Below are 27,519 nucleotides of genomic sequence, written 5' to 3'. Positions count from 1 at the left end.
CTGAATTTGATTTTTTCCATTGGGAGAAACAATTTATTCTATTTTTTACAGGAAAGAGAGTGAAACGTTTCACTGCATCAAAAAACCCACGAGTGATTCTATGTTAATGATATTAAAGTATACGGCCATAAAGTTCAAATTCTTCTTCAAATGGAGGAAAAAAAAAAAGTTAGCCTCACTCATAAAATAGACGACAGAAGCTTTCATAAGAAATTAAAGAACATTTTGTTCATTGTGGGTTTAACAGAAGAAAAAAAAAATTACTGTAAAAAGAAAAACTCCAGATAAATTGTAGGTGATTAAATAAAACACTTTCATCCATCACCACGAACAGTTTGTTTTACATATTAATATTTAGGGGATCGCTCCTTAACCCATGTCAACAGAGCGGTCACAATATGGTTGAATTCAAACAGAAAATATTTTTCTTTCTGTGACGTCACTCAGACACGCAGCCTTTGAGATTTGGAGACTAAACGCACTTTAATTGCGGTTAAAGGCGAAAAGGCTTCAAAATAGTCCAAGTGGAAATGTGGCAAAATGAGATGAAAGAACAAAATAATGCATTAAAATATCAAAAATGTGATTTTAAAAAGTGCCATTAATTGCAGAATAAACCTCATGAGAATTAAAACGCAAAAACAAAACCCGAGTAAAGTCGTGAAGTGACGCTCGTACATGAGAACGATCAGAAATCGACCCACAGCCAAACGGTAAACTGAGGTGAAAGCTGCGTCCACTTTCCCCCAACAAAAGCCAAGAAACCAGAAGTTCCACATAAACAAGAAAAATGATGATTAAACCTTTTCAGAAAAAAACCTGCTCGTGTTTTTAAAGAGGGATAAGGTGGCGACTCTGATCCATCCTCAAAGATAAACGCACTTTTTCCTTCAAGCAAAGAAAAAAAAATGGTTTCATGATCAGCTGATCATCAGCCCTCCTCCTATCACTAATTTCCTTTTTTTAAGCCTATAAAAACCTGACATATCAAACCCTTTTGCACCACACGGGGTCTTACTGTTGTTGAAATCATCCATGTTTATTGTGACACGTCATTAAAGACACAACAAAAATCTGATCACACCACACAAGCAGAACAGACACGGGTGCCTTTTCTTTTCTTTTCTTAACATTTTGTAATGAATAACCGAAAGTGGAGCATCAAACAGCTCCAAAATTTAAAGTGTGTGTTCAGCACACGGCTAATAGTGACGAAGAGTTCAGGCAGAGTTCAGGCAAACCAGAAGAAGAAACCAGGGGAGACGCCGGAGTCTTGTTTTGCTCGTAATAAGTGATCTTTGCTGCAGTTCCAAACATTCATATTCACAAGAGTCTCGATGGAAATTACAGTTTAAGAAAGAAGGAAATCTGACGGCACAGCCATCCTTTGGACTTTTTTAAGCATGTTTTAAACCAGAATGTGCAGAGAGGACTAAATGCTTTTATTTTGGAATGAAGATGATCTTTTCCTGCAGGGATTCATTGTTTGGATTTACTTTGCTCCAAAAATGTTAATCAGGGAATGTCCTCAGAAGAAAACAGTTTATGGAAAGTGAAGGAAAAGGTCAGCTGTTTAAAGGACAACAGAACCCCAAAGCTGGCCTTTAAACAGCAAAGTGGACAGAAGAGAGAAAAACAGAAACACTTCAGAGGTGTAAACAGTGACACAGGAAGTCTGACAGTAAACCGACATTCTTATGTTGGAGCTCAGACAGTCTGATTAACCAATCGCAGCCATCGGTGATGTCAGCTGGCCCAAAAGTCGGTGACATCACATCGCGGAGGTGGAAGCAGAGGCAGCAGACAGTTTACTGAGGACGGTGATGAAGATGAAAGAAGCCGGGAACCGTCGATGTCCTCCTCAGTCTGATTTCTTGTCGCTCTTCGCCTGCGGATAAAATACATAAAAACAGCTGATCGCCATGACAACATGCAGCCAAACCATGTCATGAGCTGCTGTAACTGTAACTGATCTCACACACACGCTAAATATCGCTGTGCCCTCCGCTCAGTGTATCCTGGATAATCCTCGTTTTCAGACCAACGTTAAAGAAAAGAGGACTAAGTATTTTATTTATGGCCTCCAGTGAGTGACTGAGCTCATCAACTCATCAGTAAATGTTTACAGAGGTCAGCGCGAAGGGCCATCTCTCCCATTAACCTCTACAGGACCAGAAACCTCTCTTTTGCAACCTCAGGTATCGCCCCCTGGTGGATAATAGAAGTGAATGCATGTTTAAGCAATGACTCTAAACGAGGGCCGTCAGGGGGCTCTGTGCCTTGGTTCCTGCATGCTTTTGCCTCTTTTTTAAATTCTTGTTTTGGAGATTTTAGTGTGTGTGTGTGTGTGTGTGTGTGTGTGTGTGTGTGTGTGTGTGTGTGTGTGTGTGTGTGTGTGTGTGTGTGTGTGTTACCAGGAGTTTGCTGTGCTCTTCCAGCAGTCTGTCGTACTCCACCGTCAGGTTCGCGGACTGTTTCTTCATGGCACGAACGTCGTTGTCCGACTTCTGCAGAGCTGTGAAACAAACAGATTTCTCATTTTCACTCAGATCTCATCTTCTCTGTCTCAGTCTTCCTCCTTTAACTTCTTCTCCTCCTCATCTCTTGTGGATTTTACCTACTGACTGCGTTTCCTCCACCTTACCTTTCTTGGTGGCTTCCAGCTCCTCCTTCAGGCTCTTCACCTCCTCCTTCAGAGTCTTGTTCTCCTCCTGTGGTCCTGGTCCTTTCTTCCCAGCCTCCGGCAGCTCAAGACCAGCCTCACGCAGTTTCTAGAAAAACAAACAATATTTTTTAAAAAAGGAGCCCTTTAACATCTGCCAGATGTTTGCCATTTAAATTCTGGTGCAGATCTGAAAGTCTCCAGAGAGCTGAAAGAAGCCTAATACATATTTGAAATCTTTCCGTTTGACACAGATAACTCCAAACTTTTGACCCAGTTTGAGTCCAGAGAACCGTTACAGCAACACACCGGCTGTGCACCGCTGCTTTATACCACAACTGTGCTCATTGGTCCATACCTGACCTTTTCATTCATCAGGAGCTCGGTCATGGCTGAAGGTTTTGGCAGTGACACATATTTTGTGTTTCCTACTTCGCAGCCTGCATTTAAGGGCTGACCACAGATTCTTGACCACTTTAAAAACTTCTGAAATGCTGACTAACGGAGATTTTGGGAGAACAAGTGAATTTGGAGTTCGTTAGAAAGTGGCGCTTGACTCTTATGAGCCAGACGTTGACTTAATTTAACACTGCCAACAAAAAACAAAACAAATAACAGCAGCTGAAATCTTAACGACCCGTCTGCAGCAAACTGCATTTCCTCCAAACTAGGGGTGGGCGGTATAAACCATATATGGTAGAAACGATATAAATTTGGCCAACGGTAGAGATTTTGACTATACCGCTCTACCATGAGTTGATGGTGTCATCAAGCTGCGGCGGATAAAAACAACATCATCTGCAAATCATGCCGGCGACAGTAATAGCAAAGAGGCAAAGCAGTTCTGGAATACGGGGAAAGCAAAAACTGCGCTTCCTCCACATCCGTACCATTGATTCATTAATGCTGAATTTTCTCGCAGCTGCTCTATTCCCATGTTGTTGCAGTATATTAATGACTAACCTCGTATTGTGGATGAATAATCTCAGTTGTTCTCCTGACTGAAGTTTGGTCCGTGTACAGCATCCTGCTATGCGATTGCATTTGTCCTTGACCACCAGAGACCCTCACGTTAACTTTTATCGCGTGGGAAAAAGTTAGCGTTCATCCTTCAGCTTCACTGTGCTAATGTTATGCTAACGTAGCTGTGTTGCTAGCAATCACGTAGCACATCATTATATACCAGCTAGTACAACTTCAGTAACCCTGCAAACGTCACTGCCGTTTAGTTTTCTGTCTTCATTTATGTTGGAAGTGACAGCAGAGCTGTACGTTTTAATTTTTTTCAGAAATCTCTCAGTCAGAACATGCTATGTCATGTTTAGGTGGAAACTAGCGAGCTAACTTCCTGCTAACTTCTAACTCTGTTAAATTTAATAAATTCTGTTTTCACGGATGCCTGGATGTTAAACTTCATAGTTACACCTGGTAAAACAGCAACGCTGATCATTTTATTAAAGATGAAAGAATTTAGACCGTTTTTAACTCTCAGTGATGCCGCAGAGTTCGTTTGACTTTGGGACCTGAAGCGGACGGAGTTTTGGATTACTCCACAAGCCTCCTGACTATGGTAGCCGTAACGCTCCGGCAATCCATCAAGCGGTGCGCCTTCATAGCTTACCAAAGTTGTACTAAATATTTTTTGATAGATTTCTGTGCACCGTGTACTACATAAAATCGGTTCGAGGTCAGTAAGCACAACCAGATTCCTACATAAGGCACACTGTCGATTTTTGAGAAAATTAAAGGATTTCAAGTGTGCCTTGTAGTGTGGAAAATACGTTATACAGAAGAAAAGAATATATTGCGATATATATCGTTACTGCACATGCTTCAAATTATACCGTGATATGGATTTTAGGCCATATCGCCCAGCCCTACTCCAAACTACTCAAGAACAATAATTCATGCAGGGTGACGTGAGGAAAATCAGCGTTCGTGCTCGTTTAAACATTTTCAAATTTGATTCACGCTGCATTATGAAACCATCACTGTGTGTGTGTGTGACCAAAGTGGTGGTGACATCTTCAGTTTCCATTTCTGCTGAGGAAGGAACTGGAGTCATGAGGATTACTGGATTTATTTCATTTCATAATTCATTCGACCAGTTTTGTAATTTCTTTTTTTTTTTTTTTAAAAGCAGACTGTGGAAAATCTTCCTGTGACTTGCTGTAAGCTGGAAACAGACAGAACCTAATTGAGAAATATTCAGAGCATCAATAAGTTTGTCAGACCGACGCATTGGCGTGTTCGCTCAGTGTGACGGAGTTAAACAGCTGCTGAGCTTTAGTCCTTTAACTGACGAGGCCATAAACCCTGGTTTCACTGCTCTGAACTGAACCCGATGGCACGATGTCATCAGACCGACGCACCAAAGATCACAGAGCAGCGAGCGGTCGAGTCACAAACCATAAATTTACAGTAAAAGTGAAACACGAGCAGCTTTTTTAAAATGTAGAAACAGATGTAAAAATAAAAAGGCAAGCATTATAGGAGGTTAACAAGGTTATTACAGTGAACTAAACTAGCTGTGACAAAACATTTTAGTTTTAAAAATACACTTTTGAAAAAATTCCAACTGTATCATTATTATTGTTATTATTATAATTATTGTAGGGTCTTGACCTTACAGTATAAAGCGCTTTGAGACAACTGATTTGATGCTATTATAAATCTAATTGAACTGATTTATTTTGTGCCCTTCAATTAAATTAATTTCCTCTCTTGTAATTTTGCTAGTAAGTATTTTTGAGTCATTGACATGACACAGCTTGAGTAAGTTTAGGGTCAAACAGTGCTGTATCTGTCCAGCAGAGCTTTATGTCACAACACCACTGTAAGGAAATACATGTTTTCCAGAAGTCTTGAGCCACCTCCCCATTTCTTTATAATCTGCTTCAAAGGAGACAGACGATCTTGTAATATTTTAAAGTGCTATTAGGCAAAGCTCTCCTGGCTTTCTCAAGACCTTTCACATTATGGTCTCAGGAAATTGGCTTTTTTCATTCATTTGTGTCCTTGCAATGAATAAATAAATATCAATGTGAAAACCGGAAAAAAGTAGAGGACAAAATAAGAAGCGACAAACCTAAAAGACACTGAACTATACAGAGCAGATGGAGAGGAGCTGGAAGTCTTAAAGAAACAGAAAAAAACCTCCTCATCTGAAACTGTCTCAGTAGATGGACGCTTTCAGGAAGCTGTTCTTAGGAAAGGGGAAACCAGGAGAGAAGGGAGAGGTACTCCAAATTACACAAGCACTGAACTGAGAGTCAGCAAAAACACATCTTATGGAGTAAGGAGTCACATTTTACATTTTTGCTCATCGATATGTACAGAGGAGAGGGGTGCAACAGTGAGCGTCTGCAAGTCTCTGAATGGCAAATCTTCATTTTTCAGCCTCACAACGATCCCAAACAAAGCACAGGGATATTAAAAAAAAAACACACAACACCATCAGGCAGGGACTGGCCTCCCCAGAGCCTGAACTTCAACATTATTGAAGCAGTGTGGGATCACTCTGACAGCGAACACAGCAGCAGGCACCAGCGCCCAAAGAAGCGCTTTGAATGTTTTTCGGGGCGGCTGTGACACATCGACAGCTACATGTATTGGCAGCTAATCAGCTTGTTGCTTATTCTTTCACTCACTGCCTGTGGGAACAGCCCTTTCTCTCCTGTATTCGGGTACAGCACATTAACATTGAGGCTGCTGGCAGGAGTGTGCTACAGCCCTCCTCTGTGTCTCTGTGCCAGGCTTTGCCCTCATAGATTATCTCTACAAGAATGTGACCTCCTGCAGCTCCTCTCAGCTCAGGACTCCCTCTAAAAAATTCTGTCAGTGGGAAAGGATAAAAGCTTTTAATCTGCTGCTACAAACAAAAGCAGGAATGCAACGCTCTGAGGACTTTTGGCAATTTCTTCCTCTCATGTTTGATAAACACCGACCTTGAACTCTTTGCTGAGTTAATTCTTTGTCTACACCAAACCAAAGACAAAATAACTCAAAATAGGTTTCTTTTTTTAAAGAAAATCCTGCCTGCTTCATGGACCCACAGGGAAAAAAAAAGATCTTACAGAGCAAATAAATGATCTCAGATCTGCAATTTCGACATTAGTTAGTAGTTAGAAGTCCCTCTGCGTAATTACATGGAGCAGAGCAGGTGCCCAGGATCATCTTACTGGCCTTTACAGTAACACACACACACACTCTTGTTTTGATATCTTAGTGAGGACATCTCATTGATTCTTTCCTTAGTCGCTTACCCTAACCACCAACCTAAACCTAACCCTTAGCCTGACCTACCTAACCATAACCTAATTGTAACCCTGTCACTAAAACCACATTGAGTTTCAAAAATGCCGGGCACTTTTGTCCTCATAAGTGAACGTTGGTCCCCACAAGTAACGCAACATTACAGTTTTCAGTCCTCACAAAGACATCTAAACAGGCACACACACACACCTCCCTCAGTGTAAACTGTGACCTGTGTTTGCAGTAAAGTGACTCCACCCTGACAAATCAGTGAGTGCTGCACGACCACTTGCGTCTTCCTGTAACTCCACGTGTACGTTTGACCTTTGGGGCTGCACACACACACACACACACACACACACACACGCACACACACACACACACGCACACACACGCTGGGTCTTAAGAGAAGACTCCTTGGAGCAAAACATCCTAACAAAAAAAAGAAAAAAAAGACGACCACAGCTCGTTATGAAATCTGAGAATCTCCTGTGGCCTACTCAAACCTGTGAACACATGAGCATAACATCAAGTTTTTACTTATTAGTGTTATCACCGATTCATTTAAACTTTTTTGTATTACTGACTCTTAGATGAGTTTAAGATTAAAAAAAAAAGGCCAGAATCAAAGTATAACATATCATTTTTAAATATCACTGCTGTCTTATTGTTTTTAACATTATAAATGACTTCCCTATGCCCATTACAACAGTACACTTTGGAAATGAAAATGAGATGAATTAGTTTTCACTCCGACGAGCATCTGACACTTTCTGATCACAGTCACTGAGAAAGAAGGCATAAAAGACAAAAGACGGGACCACTTCAACATCAACACTCTGACTGCAATTAGCAGAAGGGAGGCTTACAGCTGCTTGTGTCAATCACAGCAGTTTCACCACTTCCAACATGACGGTTTATTTAAAACAAACAAACAAACAGACAGAGTTATGAAAGAAGAAACCTGTCCCCTTTGGCCAAAACTGCGTCTGCAGCACTTCTCTGTTTCTGCTGTAAAGCTGGACACTTTAATATAGGGCTGTATGGGGAGGACTGACTTACTTCTACAGCCTGCCTCGAGTGGTTATTTACGGAACTGCAGTCATTGCCATAAAGAACATTTATGCTCAATGAGGGCAATTCTCAGCCCACGTCATATATTTAAAAACTCAATAATTTACATTGGAATACTTTTTAAAAAAATCTTAAAATATGCATTTTCTCTTATTTTACTATTACCTATTGCACAGCTGCCAGAAAGCTGAACTTTGCCTCTCTGGTTGATGAGATCAATCAGCGTGTTGTTGGGAAACATTCAAGGGAGTTTATAAAATCCTTGTTGAGTCACTGAGAAAAATCCCCGCTGCCGCCAAATATTCCTGAAATGTCGAACGTGTAAACACATTCATGGAAACCAAACCCAGAGATGAAGTGGAGTTTGATGAAATAACGTCAGGACCCTTTACCACAGTTTACACACTGCCAAAGTTTCAACCTCGGGAACGTTGCTTTGGATGGACAGTTTGTCCGTTCCTCACCTTGGGACACGGTCAATGAAACAATGTCAAACATGGATTGTGTGTGTGTGTGTGTGTGTGTGTGTGTGTGTGTGTGTGTGTGTGAGCACAACACAGTATAAGCGCGAACAGCACCTGATAAACTCTTATTATCAATCATTGAGGTTTCTGCCAGAAAACCTATTAGAACCGGCTACTGTGATAGCGAACCAGGATGGGATTCAATTTAATAATGCACAAAGTGAGCTAGCACCCCTATCTGTCCAGAACTAACAAACTCCTGTCTAAACCTAACCCTGCACCACTCCACTATTTCAAAACTCAGATTTAGTCTTTCAAAGACTTTTCAAGAATTAAAACGATGTGAATATACCACTTTAACCAGACAGCTGGTTTACCCTTTGCTTTAAATGCTTAACAGCTACAACTTTAACTTGGTTACATCTTATTAAACTAACACGAGTCAAATTCAATGTTAGTGATTAACATTTTTTGTTATTAGTCAGCTCTACTATGTATCATCATGACTCAAGCAGGACACTCAGTGAGCGGCACATTTCTCTTTAACAAACAACATCTACAGCGTCTGTGCTGCAGACCTACTACATGCTAGTTAATCTGCAAGTGAAGCTGCAGTGAGCAGCTAACTCAGGGGTGGGGGAAGTCCAGGCCTCAAGGTTTTAGATCTCACCCCAGGTCAACACACCAGAATCAAATGATTAGTTCATTACCAGGCTTCTGGAGAACTTCAAGACATGTTGAGGAGGTCATTTAGCCATTTAAATCAGCTGTGTTGGATCAAGGACACATCTAGTCCCCGCACCCCTGCACTAACTGAACAGTAGAAGGGACCACAGTTACTGTTAGCTGAGCACCCTCTAGTGTTCCTGTCTTGTAACTACATCTCAAACTAAACGTGTGATCAGAAATAAACATCTGATAGAAAAGAGACACTGCAAAAATGCTAAAAACATTTTCAGAGTCAACATTTCTGTCTTAGCAGCAGTTTTAGCAAAGACTTCGATAACCTCAGCTGTTCTGGGGTCGGGGCACAGAGCCTTCCAGCTTGTCCTGGGCCACCTCCGGCTGAACACGCCTAAAATGCCTCACTTAGTAGGCATCCTTGTCAGGTGACCAAGGAGCAGCAGATCTACTCTGAGCTCTTTACACTTTCTCTAGAGAGGAAACTGAAAGCCAGCAGCTGATGTTTTACTGAGAGAACCTGTATCCCGGGGCGATCGTGGCTCAAGAGTTGGGAGTTCGCCTTGTAATGTTACATCCACTGAGGTTGTGGCCCGAGAGGCCTAAGGACACACTAGCAGGAAATAAATCCCATAATGCCTGCAGGGATACGTGTTGCCTTATTGTGAAGCAGGAAGGAGAAAACAAAAAATTCAGGGCTCATTTCTGAGATTTACAGCACAAAATCTGCCATGTTGGTGCAGAAAAGCAAAGAGATTTGGTGCCTTGTACAAATCGGCGTGGTGACTCAAACTGAACTCTGAATGTGCTGAATCAATTTCCAGATGAAGGATGACGCTTCCAGTCATGAGCATGTGATGTTTGCATCAAACAGGAGTGCAACTAGAGAAATCAGCACAAAGAGGATGCACTAGAGCAAGAACACATTGAAACTAACATGCAGGATAAAATTTAACTGTCAGGGCTGGGATGGAAAATGGAAAAGCAGCTGAGATAAGCCAAACTGCAGCTTCTCAGCCGTATAAAACAATAACTGGCTCACAAGACAAAGTTTAAACTCCAAAGAAGAGAAGCAAACAGTCTCCTGCACAAAAATGCTCCACCGCAACCACTTCAAGAAACCCAGGAGTCATTTTTATTAAGTTATGGCTCCTGTGGGGTCTGCCTCTCAATCACACAGACCTAAAAATACTGCCTTTTCCCGTCTCTGAGCGGCACCCAAAATTTTTTAATTGTTGTAGTTGCTTTTAGAGTATCTTGCTCTATAAAATGTGCCTGGCATGCTGTGTCTGTTCTTCCAAAACTCAGGACTGAAACTTGGGAATCCGCTTCTTCCAGTCTGGAGTTTCTGCAGAACAGTGAAGCTGGATGGAGTTTTATTATGAAAGACATCTCTTCCAGAAACAGCCAATCCTCAACCACAGAACAGAACCATTTTTACCAAATATCACCATGACGGCAGTGTAGGGATGGGTACCGGTATCCGGTGCCATGATGGCACTGGGTCTGACATAAACGGTAGTAACCAGACCGAAAAGCAGCGCACATTTCGGTGCTTTTTTTCGGTGCTTTTTTTCCCCTGAGCTGTGATACACTTTAGATTCTAGCCAATCATTTTACGTTTCCGAGGATAGTAGGCGGGCCCAGGTACGTACGTTCTTTTAGAGCAGAGCTACAGATTAAAAACGCCCAAGGCGAAGCGGTCAAAGTCTGGCTGTACTTCATAGCAAAAGATGCAAACTCAGCAGCAACAAGTGCTTTAAGCTGATACTGTGATACTGTCAAAGGAGGTAACGCCTTGAATCTGATGAAACACCTGGCGACGGTGTAATTTACGCTGAGTAGGCTAACCACGTTATTACATTAATGCATGTAAGGTGAACTAGCAAACATCATCATAGCTACATGCGTCTGTCTTCTTGTTTGATGGCAGATGCTCCCTTCACCCTGGCCAAAAAGGCTAAAATGACCAAAGAAAAAGTGGAAAACAGTTAAACATGAGAGGTTTTTGGACAAAGTTTGTGTTTTTTCCATTGTTTAAGCACTGCTTCCAGCCAAGAGTGATGCCATATATGCCCCATAGCTGCAGAAAAGGCTAACATTGTTATCTTTTTACAAAAAACAGCTGAACATGAGAGGTTTTTGGACCAATTTTGTGTTCTCCATTCTTTAAGTACCGGTTTGAGCACAGTTTAAGCACCGGCACCGTTTCAAAAGTACCGGTTTGGCACCGGTATCGGATAAAACCTAAACGATACCCATCCCTACGGCAGTGTGACCCATGACCTCTGACGACTGGTTTTCTACCAGCAGAACTTGAAAAGCTCAAAACTCTGTGTGCGTGTTTTTTTTCACCTCTTGCAACATCTCGTTGTCCTCCATGTATTTCTTGGCGGCATTGCTGGCGCCCTCCGCCTGCTTCTTGAAGGCTTCGTTGGAGGCCATGAGTGAAGCCTGCTGGGAGAGCAGAGTGGCCAGGCGACGCAGCAACCTGCAACAGACAAAACATCAGTATGTGATCACACTAAACAGACTGCTTATCAGCCTCCTTTAATTAGATAAACGTTTCAGCATCACCTGAAACTCATCAGTAAACATCCTGGAGAGTGGGCAGTACCCACAGGAGAACCATTAAATATCTTCCAAATGAACGAGCTTTGAATTTTGTGAATTCCAGCCATCGAGTATCCAAAACTAGTGATCTGTTTTACAAAACATCTACCACAAGATATTCCTGTTAAAGAGCAGATTCCAGGGGTTCATTTATATTTTCCACAGAAAAATTACATAAATGTTGAATTACTTAAAAACAGAGTTGCCTAGTATATCTGCAGGTATCTTTTAAAGAGGAATAGTAAACCATGCATGAGGTCATCTGACCGCAGCTTCTGAACAGAAGCAACAACGCAGTAAAGAGATTTTGAAATCATCAGATCAGGATCACCATGTTCCCAGTAAAGAGGTCCGGGATTATGACATCACAAAGTCAGGAGTCGCTTCACGCATGGATACATGTATAGTAACACACTGTGACCCCTGACATTTCCCCGCGTGCTGTGTGAGGCGTTCGTGCTGTGTGTGGCGTCGACAGGCGGTGATGTAATTGTAGCTCACTGTGGGTGGAGGGCGGGCGGGTACACTGAATATCTGCCCCCATTCATGTAAGTTGTGGGAGAGAATCACTGAGCTGCAGCTTTGGATTAAAGGAGTAGTCCAGAGTTTATTCTGAGCGGGCTGGAAAGTTTCAGAGCACTTCTGCCAACATAGTTATCAGACAGAAAAATAAAATGAAAGTATGAACCGTGCGTTTCCTCTCAGCTCACATCAGACTCCAGACTCTGAGACTTTTGATGTGAAAAGATCCCCACCTGCTCCATCTTTGGTTGTGGACAAAATGACACGTATTGAGATGCTTTTAGTGCACATACAGTAGGTTAACAAGCAGACAGTTTAGCATTTGATTTTAATTGAAATAGTATTTTCTACTTTTGCTTTTAATTCATTTTTTTTAAGTCTTCACAACAGTTTGCCTAGTTTCAGTGTTTTTGTTATGAATAACCTATTTGAATGAAACATTAAACACAGGAATGTAAAATCAGGCTTCTCCTGCAGAGATGAGTAACAGGATGCTGAAATTTGAAGCTGACTTCACTCTGTAAAAAACCTGCAGATGTGAAGCTTGCTGGGGGTAAATTTACCACCTCGGTGAGCAGTTACCTCGTGGCTGCTGGTTCCCCATCATGTGAGGCTGAAGCCATGTGCCAGTTGAAAATATCTCATTGGTGATGCATTCAGGAACATTCTGACAAACAGCAGAAACCAGCAGGTTCTGTCTGTGCAGTTTGACTCACACTCAACCTGCAGCTATTTTCAGGGTGTAAAACTTCCCCAGCAACACACAGCGCTGACAAAATGTCAAATACACACTGACCAGTTTCTGTGAGCTGCAAAAGTGACCCAATACACATTCACTCTGATCGATTATGCCCAAAAAACAGTCTCACTATTATTTAGGGCTGCCACAAACGATTATTTTGATAGTCGACTAGTCACTGATTATTTTTGCGATTAGTTGACTAATCAGATCATCATCCATTGTACGTAAAACTACAGCTTATTGCACCAGCAGCATCTGCTCTTATATAACTATCATTAGCTTACAGCTTTAAGCTTTTAAGGTGCAAACTAAAAATAAAGACAAGATGATAGTTTATTAAATTTTAATGAAATTTGCAGATTGTTTCGGTGAAGTTTAATAAACTCCTTGCTATCTAAAATATAACAGGACAACGGAGTATATTCTCCAGCATCTCACACTTCTGATAATCAGCTGTCTGCTTGACGTTTATTCAGCTGTGTAAAAACTATAACTTTAATCTCAGCCAAACCGATTTACTCAGGAACAAATAAAATACTAAAAAAAAAAAAAAAAAAGCCAAACAACAACATTTTTAATTTATCTAAGTGACTCATATATATTTAACCTGAGTAGCGAAAGACAGCGGTGGGTTTGAAAACAATTTGCCGGGAGTCCGGTGTTCTCACAACGCTAGTGAGCCTAGCCCCCGGCTCGCTATCGAGCTAGTGGGTAACAGACGTCTCCGAAAACGTCGGAGCGCTTTTGAAAATATGTGGTGTCCTGATAAACTGAGCCGATATTTGAGGTTTACACAGCTACATTCTCGCCGGAAAATATGTTGAACGTTTATTTTGTGACCCAGAAAGAATAATAAGAGTAATATTAAAACTAACTAGCTACCGCCATTGTTGGAAACTAAGCTGGGCCGCGCTATGAATTCTGGGACACAGCTGCTTCTTCTTCTTCGGGGTTTAACGGCAGCTGGCATCCTTGTACATGCAGTGCTGCCATCTTCTGTTTCAGTCCGTTATTACACTCTTAAATCCTGCTACTTATTCCTGCGTCTTTTGTGATCTTACAAAGCTTCAAACGACGCGTCGACTATTAAATCAGTCGTCGACGATTTTGATAGTCGACGTAATCGTGACTAGTCGACAAATCGTGGCAGCCCTAGTGCTAACTAAAAATAAAGACAAGATGGTAGTAGGGCTGGGCCATATTATACCGTTCACGGTAATACCGGTATAATGTTAGGCAACGATAGGAAAATGAAATATCGCGATAGAATATGAGTAAAACGCGCATGCGCAGTGCCTTTGTTTTCATACGCACATGGCCGATTGTTGAGTGAAACAGATGAACCAGAATTGGTTTGTAAAAATGGTGCAACTTCAGTGATGTGGAACTGGTTTGGTGTTTGTCCGTCAGATACACGACAAAGCACATTTTTTTTGCAGAACATGCAAGCGGCCGTCGTTATTGTCGGACTAAGATGCTCTTAAATCTGGGCGTAATCTGGGTCCTAAACTCCGTATCGTTCAGGTCAAACAACACTGCAGCATCACTGAGAGTTAAAAACTGTCTAAATTCTTTCATCTTTAATAAAACGATCAGCATTGCTGCTTTACCAGGTGTAACTATGAAGTTTAACTTCCAGGCATCCATGAAAACAAAATTTATTACATTTAACGGAGTTAGAAGTTAGCAGGAAGCTAGCGGAAGTTAGCTCGCTAGTTTCGCTAGTTACCTAAGCATGATATAGCATGTTCTGACTGAGAGATTTCTGAAAAAAATCAAACGTACAGCTCTGCTATCACTTCCAACATAAATGAAGACAGGAAACTAAACAGCAGTGACGTTTGTAGGGTTACTGAAGTTGGGCTAGCTAGTATATAATGATGTGCTATGTGATCGCTAGCGACACAGCTATGTTAGCATAACATAAACAGTGAAGCTGGAGGACGAACACTAACACTTTTCCACTTATAAAAGTTAACGTGAAGGTTCTTCATGGTTAGAGACAAATGCAATCGCATGGCAGGATGCTGTAAACGGACCAAACTTCAGTCAGGAGAACAACTGAGATTATTCATCCACAATACGAGGTTAGTCATTAATATACTGCAACAACATGGGAATAGAGCAGCTACCAGAGAATTCAACATTAATGAATCAATGGTACAGAAATGGAGGAAGCAAGAAGAATGAGTTTAATAAAGTTTGATTTATCTGACTGCTTTGTTTCGCTTAATGTGCCTTATAATCCCGTGCACCTTATGGTCCGAAAAATGCGTACTGCACACTGCAGTTTAATGTTGCAAAGCACCTCTTTTTAACTTCAGTGGATATTATACATGGTTATGCTCAGGATATGTCAGCCCATTTCTACTGGAAATGCTTTTTGGTTAAACTTTCAGCAAGGAATTTGCATTTGCACTGTTACATTTTTATAAAGCTTTAATGTACATAAAAACCAGCTTCTTGTTTAAGTGAAAATAAATGAAAGGTTGTCTTTTTGCGCTAGTAATGTTGTGGAGTTGTATTTTGTCTCGCATCAATTATATCGTCAGTTATATGTCAGTGCGCCCCAGGGTGGCTGTGGCTACAATGTAGCTTGCCATCACCAGTGTGTGAATGTGTGTGTGAATGGGTGGATGACTGGATATGTAAAGCGCTTTGGGGTCCTTAGGGACTAGTAAAGCGCTATATAAATACAGGCCATTTACCATTTATATCGTTATCGCAAATTTTCAAATATATATCGTGATAAATATTTTTGGCCATATCGCCCTGCTCTAGATGGTAGTTTATTAAATTTTAATTAAATGTGCAGATTGTTTCGGTGGAGTTTAATAAACTCAGCCGATTTACTCAGGAACAAATAAAATACTGAAAAAAACCAAACAATAACACTTTTAAGTTATCTAAGTGACTTATATATATTTAACCTGAGTAGCGAAAGACGGCGGTGGGTTTGAAAATGATTTGCCGGGAGTCCGGTGTTCTCACGGCTCTAGTGACCTAGCCCCCGGCTCGCTATCGAGCTAGTGGGTAACAGACGTCTCCGAAAACGTCGGAGCGCTTTTGAAAATATGTGGTGTCCTGATAAACTGAGCAGATATTTGAGGTTTACACAGCTACATTCTCACCTGAAAATATGTTGAACGTTTATTTTGTGACCCAGAAAGAATAATAAGAGTAATATTAAAACTAACTAGCTGCCGCCATTGTTGGAAACTAAGCTGGGCCGCGCTATGAATTCTGGGACACAGCTGCTTCTTCTTCTTCGGGGTTTAACGGCAGCTGGCATCCTTGTACATGCAGTGCTGCCATCTTCTGTTTCAGTCCGTTATTACACTCTTAAATCCTACTACTTATTCCTGGGTCTTTTGGGATCTTACCAAACTTCAAACGACACGTCGACTATTAAATCAGTCGTCGACGATTTTGATAATCACGACTAGTCGACTAATCGTGGCAACCCTACTATTATTATTATTATTATTATTGTGCTAAATTTTGTAATTTCAGTTATTAATCTAACACACTGGGGCTTAATGATCTTTTAAATCCGCAGTATTTACAACAAGAATTTTCTTGACTTTTCAACAGAATTCAAATGAAATACAATTAACTGGGGACAGAACAGCTGAAGAGGAGCTGGAGAGGTCATCTGGTAGAGAATTACACTCAAAACTAGTAGGTGATTTAAACCACAAAGGCTGTCTGTGCAAGGGCAACAGTTGGTTTCTGACAGATTCATAGAGGAGATCTGAAAAGTAGCCAAATGGAGACCAACAGCCTGATCACATGGTGCTGAAAGGGGACCAAGGTGAGAGACTCAGCGGGACGCATTCACTTAGACCAAAGAGTCTTTGTTTTGCTCAAGATTAATCACACTGGGTGACTCTGGGCATTTATGGTGAGGCAAATATGCACTACTGTAACAACGAGAGAAAACAAAATTTGCCTGAAAAGCCACACCTAGAAGTATGTTCTCCTTATTGATCTGTGCTGCTGTGTTAGCATAAGTAAGGCTGAAAAATATGTTAACTGTTAATAACACCACAGCTCAGCGGATGGTGCAGAGTATTGTAAAGGTATTCGAACACGCAGGATGATACATTACTTCTTAAGTAGTTAATAAGCAATGTTTTACTTCTGCAAAGGCACCAAGTGATTGTTTTAGCAACATCACTGTTCATGGTTTAAAATTCCCTCACTGCTTTTTCCCCAGCCTTGAATGTTTACTATAACAACACGGAAAATGTCGAAAAAACAGTGCATTAGTCAGGAACAGCGGTGGATTATTCCACACATGTCGCTGGATGCCATATTTGTTGCAGCAGGAGGGTGTGTGTGTATAGCTAGGTTTAAGTTTGGTGTCTTTAGCGGTTTAATAGATACATCAGGTTGTAAGTCTGATTTATCTTCTGCAACACCACAGCAGCCTGTTTGGATCGGTGTGTAAACTGCTTCAAGGTGACCAAAAGTGGAGTAGTTTACACGAGGAATAAAAGAGATTTCTCCATCTCAAGTGTCTCTAGGAGGAGCGACTGTCTGTTCCAAATACGGCTGTCAGTTACTTCACAGGCCTGAAATAATCTGACCAGGCAGCTGCCAGAGCTTCAGCCTTTCCAGTCTTCTTCTTGGCTCAGGCTGGAAATTCTTGAGCTGGAGTTCCCAATCACAGCGGCCTGGCAGCGGAGGGCACGGTCTAAACTTCCTCCTGGCATCTGCGTTACAGCAGCTGTCGCATCACATGCTACGCTGCCACAGTGAGTCACAGAGCAGCAGCTGCTGCACACCAAAAAGTACCCCAGAAGAGCAGCAACAAGAAGGACGTGCTGCTGCCCCCTGCAGGCGACCAGGGGGCACAGAACAACTCTGCAATCAAAACTGCACCAAACTGATCTGTCCTGATTTATTGTCACTTAGACCCACCAGCTGTAGGTCAACCAAGATCCGTCAGGGTCACATGACCACTGACTGCTCAACTAAATATTTAGAAAGATTCAAAATAAAATCTCACACAACACTCACGAGAAGCCAGCTGACTGTAGCAGCAGCAACTCAAACTGAACCGTCAGCAAATAATTGTTATCAATAAAATACGCATGCAAATGTCATAAATTTCACCAACTGCTGCGTCGTAAGTAAGACCCTCTAAGGTTCAAGTAAAGCTGCAAAACTAATATAAATCTCTCAAATTATCTACAGGGTGTTGATTTGAGAGCTTGCTGTATTTTACCCTCCCGTAAAAAGACGTAGTCTTAGTGTAAGATCAGTGCATTCAGATCAGGCTTTTTATGCATTCAAATACTGTGAAAACTCAGGATTCAGACAGGCTGGTCTCCAAGTCACACTTTGTTTTGCAACTTTCTGATGAACACAGGAGACAAATTTCAGGTATTGACAATAACTGTGATACATACAAAAAGTAAATACTACTTCCAGCTGTTCCTTTTAGGGGTCACAGCAGATCATACACCTCCCTCCTCACCCTGTCCCAAATAAGACACGATATCAGAAATGATCTAAGACAATGGATCTGAGGATTTCACCTCAGGAATGAAGGAATGGGTAATTTCAGTTTTTCCTGCTGTAAAAAGGGAAATCTATTTATAGATTTCGCCATCCTCACATACTGACTTCTTAAGTCAGTATGTGAGGATGGCGAAATGAAACAAGCCTTCTTCTTTGATGGACTTCACTGGTAACTTTATGGATTTTCAACCCAACAACAAGCCGTCAGACCAGTAACAACATGCCATGTTGCTGAAGTCTGAGGTTAGTTGTACTCAGTCACGTCTGACTCTGAGTGGGTCAGCCAATCAGGCTGCTTCGCACCTGTGAGGTCTCTGTCCAATCTGGATGGGGATTTACACTGTACAGTGGAAACACACACTGACAGACACACACACGGTCAGCTGCTCATTCTTTCCGCCCGACTTTAAATTCCTCTGAGTTTAGATCAGTCGGCCTGTTGGGTCTATTCTGGTGCGACTGAGTATCCCACTGCAAGCTCGCTTTAGGACAGAAGTTCAGAGAGAAGTTCAGCTGCACGCTGGTCCTAACTCCCATATGTGGTCGTCTCCTCACTCCTCAGTGCACCGACGACCCTTTCGCTCTGTTTGCATGCTCCTGTGGAGGCTTCGACTGATTCAGCACTCCCAAGCAATCAGCCTTAATTAAGGGAAAGTCGGCTATAAAGTCGTCCCAACAATGATGAAGGCTTACTAATAACACTCTTACAGTGCAGCATCCACTCTGTGTCAAAAATGGAGGAAACTCAACAAGAGTCTGAGGAATCTTCATGGCATTAAATCTCTTAATTTGCAGTTCTTTTCGGAGTTTGTGGTGAATGATTTCACCGCTCACACAGCTGGAAACAATTTTACACTTCAGCTCCTGATTTTAATTGTGTTGAAACTGTTAGATTTAGGCATTAAAAACCACTAGTTTCACCCCCATGCGACACTTAATTGGATAAATGGTTAACAGGATGGCGAAGGGGTGTAGAAAAAGTTACTGGTTTCACTGCTCTGGTTTCTTTTACAGCAGGATGACAGACTTTGGTGGAGAATGTGGACAACATACGTGCTACAGACACCAAAACTATTACTGCTGAATTACAACAGAGTCAAAGTCTGTAACACAAAAAGTGGACACGTGTCCAACAACACAAACAGACTTCTGTATTGTGACAATTTTAGCACAGGATCAGGCAGCTCTTTGCCTCTTTTAAAACTTAGTACGCTTATTTGCATTGTTTGTTTTATTTTGGATCTATTTTTGAAATATGTTTTAATTTAATTAATACTTTTTTAATGATCTAACAAAAAACAAGGAATAAGAAGACCGTGTCTTTAATTTTAAAAATTGCCGCAGTTCAGAAATGTTGCACCTTCTTTAAAAACCCTGAGCACAGCTGATCTTTTGTGATCTCTGAGTCTAAGCAGAGCTCGGCCTGGTTACTACCTGGATGGGACACTGCCTAGGAACTAGTTTACAGCACCTTATCTTACCCTTCCCTTTATAAAGAGACTCTTAAGTGGAAGTGGGAGGGCAAAGAAGATGAAACCACCTTTTTTGTGATTGAAATGGAAAAAAACTAAACAAAAAACCCACCGGAAAACCCACAGAGCTCAGATCTGTAACGACAGCCCATGGAGGAGAGTCGGTCTGGCTATAATGACACACAAACAGAATTTAGACTCCATGAGGTCGAGTAGTCCAGATGCACGAGGCAGCATCATGTATCGTTCCCATCCTGATCCAGAAAGTTCGATCAGATATTAGTGGCGATGTGCCGATCTATGAGGCCGATCTGGTTCGACCGTTTAGGTCGTTCTCTGAGCAACTATCCGATTGCTAGCACAAAAGCTAACAGCTGTATCCTTGGTTTAAAGTCTTTCCAGTGAAGTGAGGCTACTGTGGCTGATCCTAAAACTTAAACAGCTTGAGGTGAGGGGTGTGTGTGTGTCTTACAGGCAGAGCAGCAGGGCGAAGCCAGCAATGTACTCGTTCCTCTGTGCTCTGAACAGCTTCATGTGGATGTGCTCGATGGCTGTCGGGTGGTTTGCCAGATCCACCTTCTCCGTCACACTGTACTTCCTCACCTCACGGAAAGCATCTGTACAGGAAACACACGGAAACGTCACCTTTCTGCATCTTTAATTCACAGTAAACTTATTTTGTAGCTGCACTGTAGCTCTGCTGCTTCCCTGCTGGCTGAGGTACAAAGTCGGTGCTTACTGGGAGCAAACACTGTCCTACCACACACGCACACAACAGAACTGATTTCTGGCACAGGTACTGAACTGTTAATGGTTGATGTTTTTAAAATCCGAACTTAAACAACTGCTTAAAATAATTATTATTAGTAGAAAACCTCTTGCTCTAAGTAAACTCTCTGTGAGGCCGTTGGCAGGAAAAACCTGGTTTATGTTAGAAGCTAGTTCAAATCACGATGTGTGGTAAACCTGGGCGGATAAATGTGGCTACTGAGCAGAGAAGTACTGGATATACTGTCACAATACAACATGTAATTACAGTTGTACTTCCTAAACAACATTTAAGCATATGAAAAAATAAAGCTGTCTTTCTGCACAACCAAATGAGTAGCTTCTATGTTTAGATGGAAACATCTCGAATCCCTGTGATCTGCGATCCCTGTGATCCAACTACGACAGATGTTATGTATCTGGGAAAATTTTGCAGTTACTTTGATGCTTTACAAAATCACAGACTGATGCCGAACTTTAATTTAGTTTTAAATGTTATAAAAGCCACACATTATTTCTGCCTAACACTCCTTTGATAAAGAGTTTGGCAACATTTCATCAGCTGGACTCTGAACACGCTGTTATTACAAAGTAAGGAACTGATGGTGCCATTGTTTACCCGTGCTTCATCAAACTTGATTGAAATGGAGCTACAGCAGCGTCCTCCACAGACTGGAAGAATGCAGAATATCGACTACACTTTGGCTAAAGGCCACCTCCCAACCAATCAACAAAAGCACTGCAGACGTACCGATGAGCAGAAAGACGAGGATGGCGATGGCCACCATGAAGGCGGTGTTTCCATAGAGAGTGATGGCCTTTATGATGCGAGATTTGAAAATGCTGTTCCACCTAAAAACACAACAACCAGGAGAATAAAACACAAATCAGTCGGCAACTTCAAGAAGTTCACTTTTATACATTTTTACATTATAGAGACATTAGAGTCACTTTTCTTTTCTTTGTTTATTTTTTAACTCTTTGTTTGGAGTAATCTGAATGAGTTTTTTGTTATTTTATGAAGCCATTATTTAATTTTTAAATGTTCTGTTGGACACTACTGGTTCTGCAGGACAGGAACTGAACTAATTAAAATCCATCTTATCGCATCTTTTGGGAGCCAAAAGTGATCCTAGCACGCTTGAAGTGATGGGAAAAAAAAGGAAGAGAGCAGAAGAGAAAGGATGGACGAATGAATGGTGATCTTAATGTTTTACAACACAGCAACTAAGCCTGGAGCTCTAGCCCCCTCTAGGGGCCAAACAAAAACAGACATGAGCTCAACTGTGCAGTGACCTCTGCAGGAAGCTGGTTATTAAGAATATAGTTAGTACAGTTTTATATTTATTTTTATTTAGTTTATATTATATAGAATTTTTTTTTTTAATTTGCTTTAGTTTGAGCCATTTTCTAGAGTCAGTTCTTAGTACTTTTAGAACTTTTAACAGTTTCAGTTTTGGGGTTTTTTTTCCATATGAGGGAGTGGGATACACCAAAGTTTCAGTCTGAATAACCACGTTGCTATTATATAAAATTGCACATTTTCATTTTACACAGTTTAAGTACAATTTCATTTTGTTTTATTTTTATTTTTGTTGTCTAAAAAACAAACAAAAAACATGTCGACACCTTGTTTTATTAAATTGTAATTATGGTTAGCAACAAAACTGTAAAGTAAGTTGAGTTGTTGTTTTCCTGCTTCCATCTGTGGAGTCATGAATCAAGAACAATGATATTGCGGTGTGAAACTGACTAAAAGGGACAACAATATTACTTATCCTTGTTGTTTCTGGGTTAATGTACCATCCAACAAACGCAACTGTTGCTCAAAGCCTACATAGGCAGAGGTCATGTTATTGCATTTATCCATGTTAGGTTACACCATTGCTACAAACAGTCAATCAGATAAAAATGATAAACTTTCTTTCACATATGAAAATAACAAAACAAAGGCTATTTTTAATTCTTGATATCTAGTCAGATAAAATAATTTAAAAACTCCTCTATGAGGTCTAGCACTAAAACTTCTCTACTTTTATTGACTTTTTTCTTTGTTGGATTTCAGCTCGTATCAGCGCTGTGCCGTGTGTGCAGAGTTAATCAGAGCTCATCATTCGGCAGTCAGGAGGTCTTTTAATGTGATCACAGTCACACAGAGCTGCTCTGTTTGAGGACAAACTGAACTCTGCTGCTTCCATCAGCGAGCTTCACGCTTCTCCAGCTAAAAATTAACGGCCAAAGCTTCCTCTCATGGAGCCAACAGCACACGGACACAATGTTGTAAATGCTTTGCATTGGCTGCTTTAAACCCAGATGGGCCAAGATTTATCTCGCCGTCTGTTTGTCGTGTGACAGTATCGAAAATCCATGATTGGGGAAGTTTTCAGCAAGGCAGAGAAAACATTCAATATCCAGAATTGTCTAATTGTCTGTAATTTTTCCCATGAAAGACACATCCATCAGCAGGGTTGTTAAAATGTCTGATTTCTATAGAGGTACTTTCTTGTGATTGTGATACTTTGTTTTGTTTTCAAGGTGTACTAAACTACAAAAGGATCGGTGTAGGGATGCATGCATCAAAACTGGTCCCCTACCAGCCCAAAAGCTCGGCAACAATGAGCCGACATTACTGGTTGTGTCATGTGCATCTGTGAAATCACCACAGCCTTATCACCTTTCCCTCTCTGTAAAGTGGCACTCTGAGCTCCAGCTGATACATCAACTCAAACGACGGCAAGCATAAACTTGGTGGAACAAAAAAGTGTCAACAGTTTGGAGATATTCCACACTGGTGCGCCAACACCTTGTTTGTATGTTTGCAAATGTTTTTATTGACTAAACTGCGGTCAAACCCAGCTGACTGACAGCTTAGACGATAATCTCTCTCATTTAAAAGTGAAATGGATTGAAAGTCATTTCTTTCCAGCTGCTAGTTTACTACAAACTAGTAGTTTGTACTGGCAGATATCTTAAGCCAAGGTAACGCTATCAGATTTGAGCTGGAAAAAGCCTGATGCCAAGACAGGTGTGTGTGAGTCAGGTGTTACCCACCTCTTGGGTGAGATGAAGGGAATGCAGAGCAGCAGAACTAAGAAGACCTCAGCGTAGAGGAAGGTGGCCACCGCAGTCCACTGCAGACTCATCCTGACTTCTGAACAGGAAACACAGCAGGTTCACATGTCAAAAACACCATCACATGGCACTTGATCATGACATCTACAGTTAATCGTTCTCAATAAGCAGAAGAACAGAATAACTACTTTATTGCCATTCACAACGTACAGCAGTTAGTGCACATTAGAACAAACTGTATGACTTTAATCCACCCAGTTATCAGACACTTTCATCCATCAGTGCTCTGGCTGCCTCTGGCTGATGTGCTGCTCTGATGTTTAACATATTCATTTCATCAGATTGAGAATTAACGTGATAACATACCAGTCACACAAACTACCCAACTGACCGAGGCAGGAACAGTGTGCTCTGTCACGTAAAACTCAGACCCTAACAAAACTTTAAATCCAACAGTTAAACTGAAAGTGGCAGTTTCACAGCACCTCTGCTTAGCACCTATTGCATTTTAGCTCCTCCTGGTTTGCAGCAGTACCGGCGAAAAGTGTGAAGCCAACCGTCTTTCTTTATAATTTACTAGGAAAATTGGAAATACTATAGATACAAAACACATGCAAACATAAGTATATTAAGGCAAAAAAAACATTTGTATTAGCTTGAAAGTCAATATTTGCTGTAACTGCCTTTATTATTGAACACAGCCTAAACTCTAGTCAGCTTTCTTGTCATTCAGGTCTTCAGGAATGACTCAAGGAAATTCAAAGCTCTGTTCTGGATGTTAGCTGGTTTCTGGGAACAAACTTCCAGAAAGCCTCAGATCAGCTGAAACACTCAGTTTATTTAAATCCCGGTTGAAGACTCACCTGTTCTCAGCTGCATTTGAATAAAGCACCAAATCCACAGTGTTTTACTTTTAAGCTTAAATTTCAAAACTTACATTTAACTACTGATTTTATCTACTGTTCCTTCCTTTTTTTTTCTCCATTTTAAATCATGCTTTTTATTTGTTTCTGTTTTTTAATGTCTCTGTAAAGCACTTTGAATCACCTTGCTGTTGAATTGCGCTATATAAATAAACTTGCCTTGCCGTTTGTTCCACGCTCTATAAAGATGATCTCAGACTTCAATAATGTTAAAGTTTGCTTTCCAGGGAGGCCAATCAGAATCCAAATCCCTTTATTGTCATTAAACATCAGACATTCAACAAATACAGAAGCAACTTCCTGTGAGCAGCATTTAGAATAGATCCATCCATCGCAAACACACAGAGACAGACAACCACTCGCACTCACATTCACACCTGTGAGTCAATCATTAAATTCAGAACAAATAACAATAGAAACAAATATAAAAATACAAACAACATAAATGCAAAACGTTTATACAGATGTGCAAGGGTGCTAATATGCATGTTGTTGTGTGTATGCGTTGTATGCATGAGAGAGGTGTGTGTTTTGAGGTGGGGCATGTGTGTATCTGTGCTCAGTATGATGGCTTGTGGAAAGAAACTGTTCCTGAGTCTGGATAGACCTGTAGCCTCACCCTGAGGGCGGCAGGCCAAACAGGTGAGACCAGGAATGGGTGGAGTCTCTTGTGATTGCCTGTGTAGATGTCAGTAACTGACATCTATTTTATTTTTACTTTTAGATGCATTTTATTGTATTGATGGTGTGTTTGAGATCTTTGTCTTACTGAAAAATGAATCCAGTGGTGAACCACACACTGCTGGCTGAAACGCTCCAAACTATGACAGTCTCCACTGTGTCTAACAGCTGGCTGTAGACACTCACTGTTGTACTGCTCTCCCAACCTCCAGACAAAAAAAATTCATATCTGGATCCATTGCTCCATAGGAGTTCTTGTGTAATCTGCCTCTGACCTTTCTCCCAGTTTCCCTTCCTGAAGAATGGCTTCTTGACAACCAGCCTTTCATTGAGACCATTTCTGAATTCACCTGGTAGACATACCGGTAGCTTTTTAGGCACGACACTTTGCCCAGTTTCCTCACATTTTTTTAAGGACACACTGCACCTTGTCATTTGATTTTTGGGGTTTCCTCTGTTTTCTTGTATTATTGTAGGGTCTGTATTTTACAATATAAAGCACCTTAAGGCAACAGTTTTTGTTATTTGGCACTATATAAATAAAATAAAACTGAACTGTCAGCCACGTGTAGCCACAACACTGGCTCATCCCTTGAATTAGGTGCCTTTTTATAATGAATAGTTCACAGGTTAGAAAGCCAAAATAAAATTATTTGAAAATGGAGCATGGACTGGACTGAAAATGAGTGAAAAGGCAGAACAAACATCCAAAGAAAAACATTTGAAAGATTGGAAAACTATTACTTTAACACCACTTTGAAAAAGTCTGACTCTTTGGAAACTAAAGAAAAAGAAGCGAGGAGTGGCTCAAGACTTTCACATAGTTCGGCATGAAATTTAAAAAAAGAAAAAATGTAAATGGGTAACTGTCATGTTGCTGATGTTGTGGAAGCCAGATTTTCACAGATCATACTTTATAAAAAATGTTACAACCCCATGAAAGTGGATTTTCAGTGTATGGCTTCTTTCAGCTAAGCTTAATGACATTTTTCTAAAAATGCACTCCTAATCCTGTTTTAAGATTAAATCTAATAAACTCATTTACTTCTTCCACAAAACTGAAAAGCAACACAGCCCACTTTAGAGCAACCCGATGGGTGGAGGCGGAGGCTTCTCCTTATTCTGAGATTGACGTCTTTGTAGACGATCCCTGACAACAATACGTGAAAAAGACAAAAGCTAAAACAAAATCTGAATAAAGCATTTGAGTGTTTTCTTTGGCTGTGTGCAGTGTGAGCACTCGTGAGGGGTTTGCTTTGCTTCAGATATGGCAGCTCAGAACAGCTGTGTCATTGCGGCTCCGCAAAAACTGCAGAAACACAGCGCAGCATCACGCCTCCTTACACATTAAAACACTGATAACGCCCCTCATCGATCCCACAACACTGTGCTCCCTGTTACAGCTCACTTCAGCCAACAAACCAACCCACAAAGATTCACTGGCAGTACATTTTACCAGCTGCGACACTCTCAGCTGTCTGACCTAAAAACTTTACTCTCCTACCAGCACTCATTTCACATCTTCCCAATTTGCAGACTCTCCAGTGAGCAGATAAATTTGCAGGTCTGTGTATCTGCTGGAACTAAAGTCCATAAAATGAACTATGTGCTGGGAAGTAATTAAATTTGTTTTGTTTTTTTACATTAGCGAACTAGCATGCTAGCTAGTTTCCCCTTACTAGTTACGTTTTCTTTTAGAATTACCCAGGTTATTACTGAAGGTTCAGTCTATTTTCTGGAAAACCGAGCATTCTGTTTCAAATTCACATCTATTCCAAGCGCTTGTTTCCAAAAACAAGTCACTTATTTCGCGCCACTCGCTGAAGCTAACTGTTGGTTGCTGCTAGGAGCAGTTAGCCTCGGTAAGCTGGAAAGAATCGGGGTGCTGATTGTTAGTGAACAGGTGGGACTCACCTTAACAAGCACCGCACACAGGCTAGGAGATGCGTCCGCACTGCACTTCCAGGAGCTTCAATTCTCCACTGACTCTGCTGTTAGCTGCTAGTTTAGCCTCCTGCTGTAAACACTTCCGGATATTTTAGTGCCAGCTCATCTTGAAATA

At 41.1% G+C, this 27,519-nt stretch overlaps 1 protein-coding gene across 1 annotated transcript; it reads right to left on the bottom strand.

The window, feature by feature from the left end:
• Nucleotides 1–1,018: 1,018 nt before the first annotated feature.
• On the bottom strand, nucleotides 1,019–27,519 carry bcap31 (B cell receptor associated protein 31). Its single transcript, XM_086277155.1, has 8 exons — nucleotides 27,372–27,519; nucleotides 23,833–23,932; nucleotides 21,533–21,633; nucleotides 20,486–20,630; nucleotides 11,491–11,626; nucleotides 2,645–2,771; nucleotides 2,415–2,515; nucleotides 1,019–1,888 (listed from the first exon to the last, which is right to left on the bottom strand). The coding sequence occupies exons 2-8, from the start codon at nucleotides 23,922–23,924 to the stop codon at nucleotides 1,862–1,864; spliced, it is 729 nt and encodes a 242-aa protein (XP_086133281.1). The 5' UTR covers nucleotides 23,925–23,932; nucleotides 27,372–27,519; the 3' UTR covers nucleotides 1,019–1,861.

The sequence above is a fragment of the Aulonocara sp. 'chitande type north' Nkhata Bay genome, linkage group LG20 (assembly GCF_057382095.1).
Source record: "Aulonocara sp. 'chitande type north' Nkhata Bay isolate Kocher_YH1m ecotype deep benthic linkage group LG20, A_spYH_male_GT1.1, whole genome shotgun sequence".
NCBI classification, from domain to species: Eukaryota; Metazoa; Chordata; class Actinopteri; order Cichliformes; family Cichlidae; genus Aulonocara; species Aulonocara sp. 'chitande type north' Nkhata Bay.
This window is presented reverse-complemented; position numbering and strand designations above follow the sequence as displayed.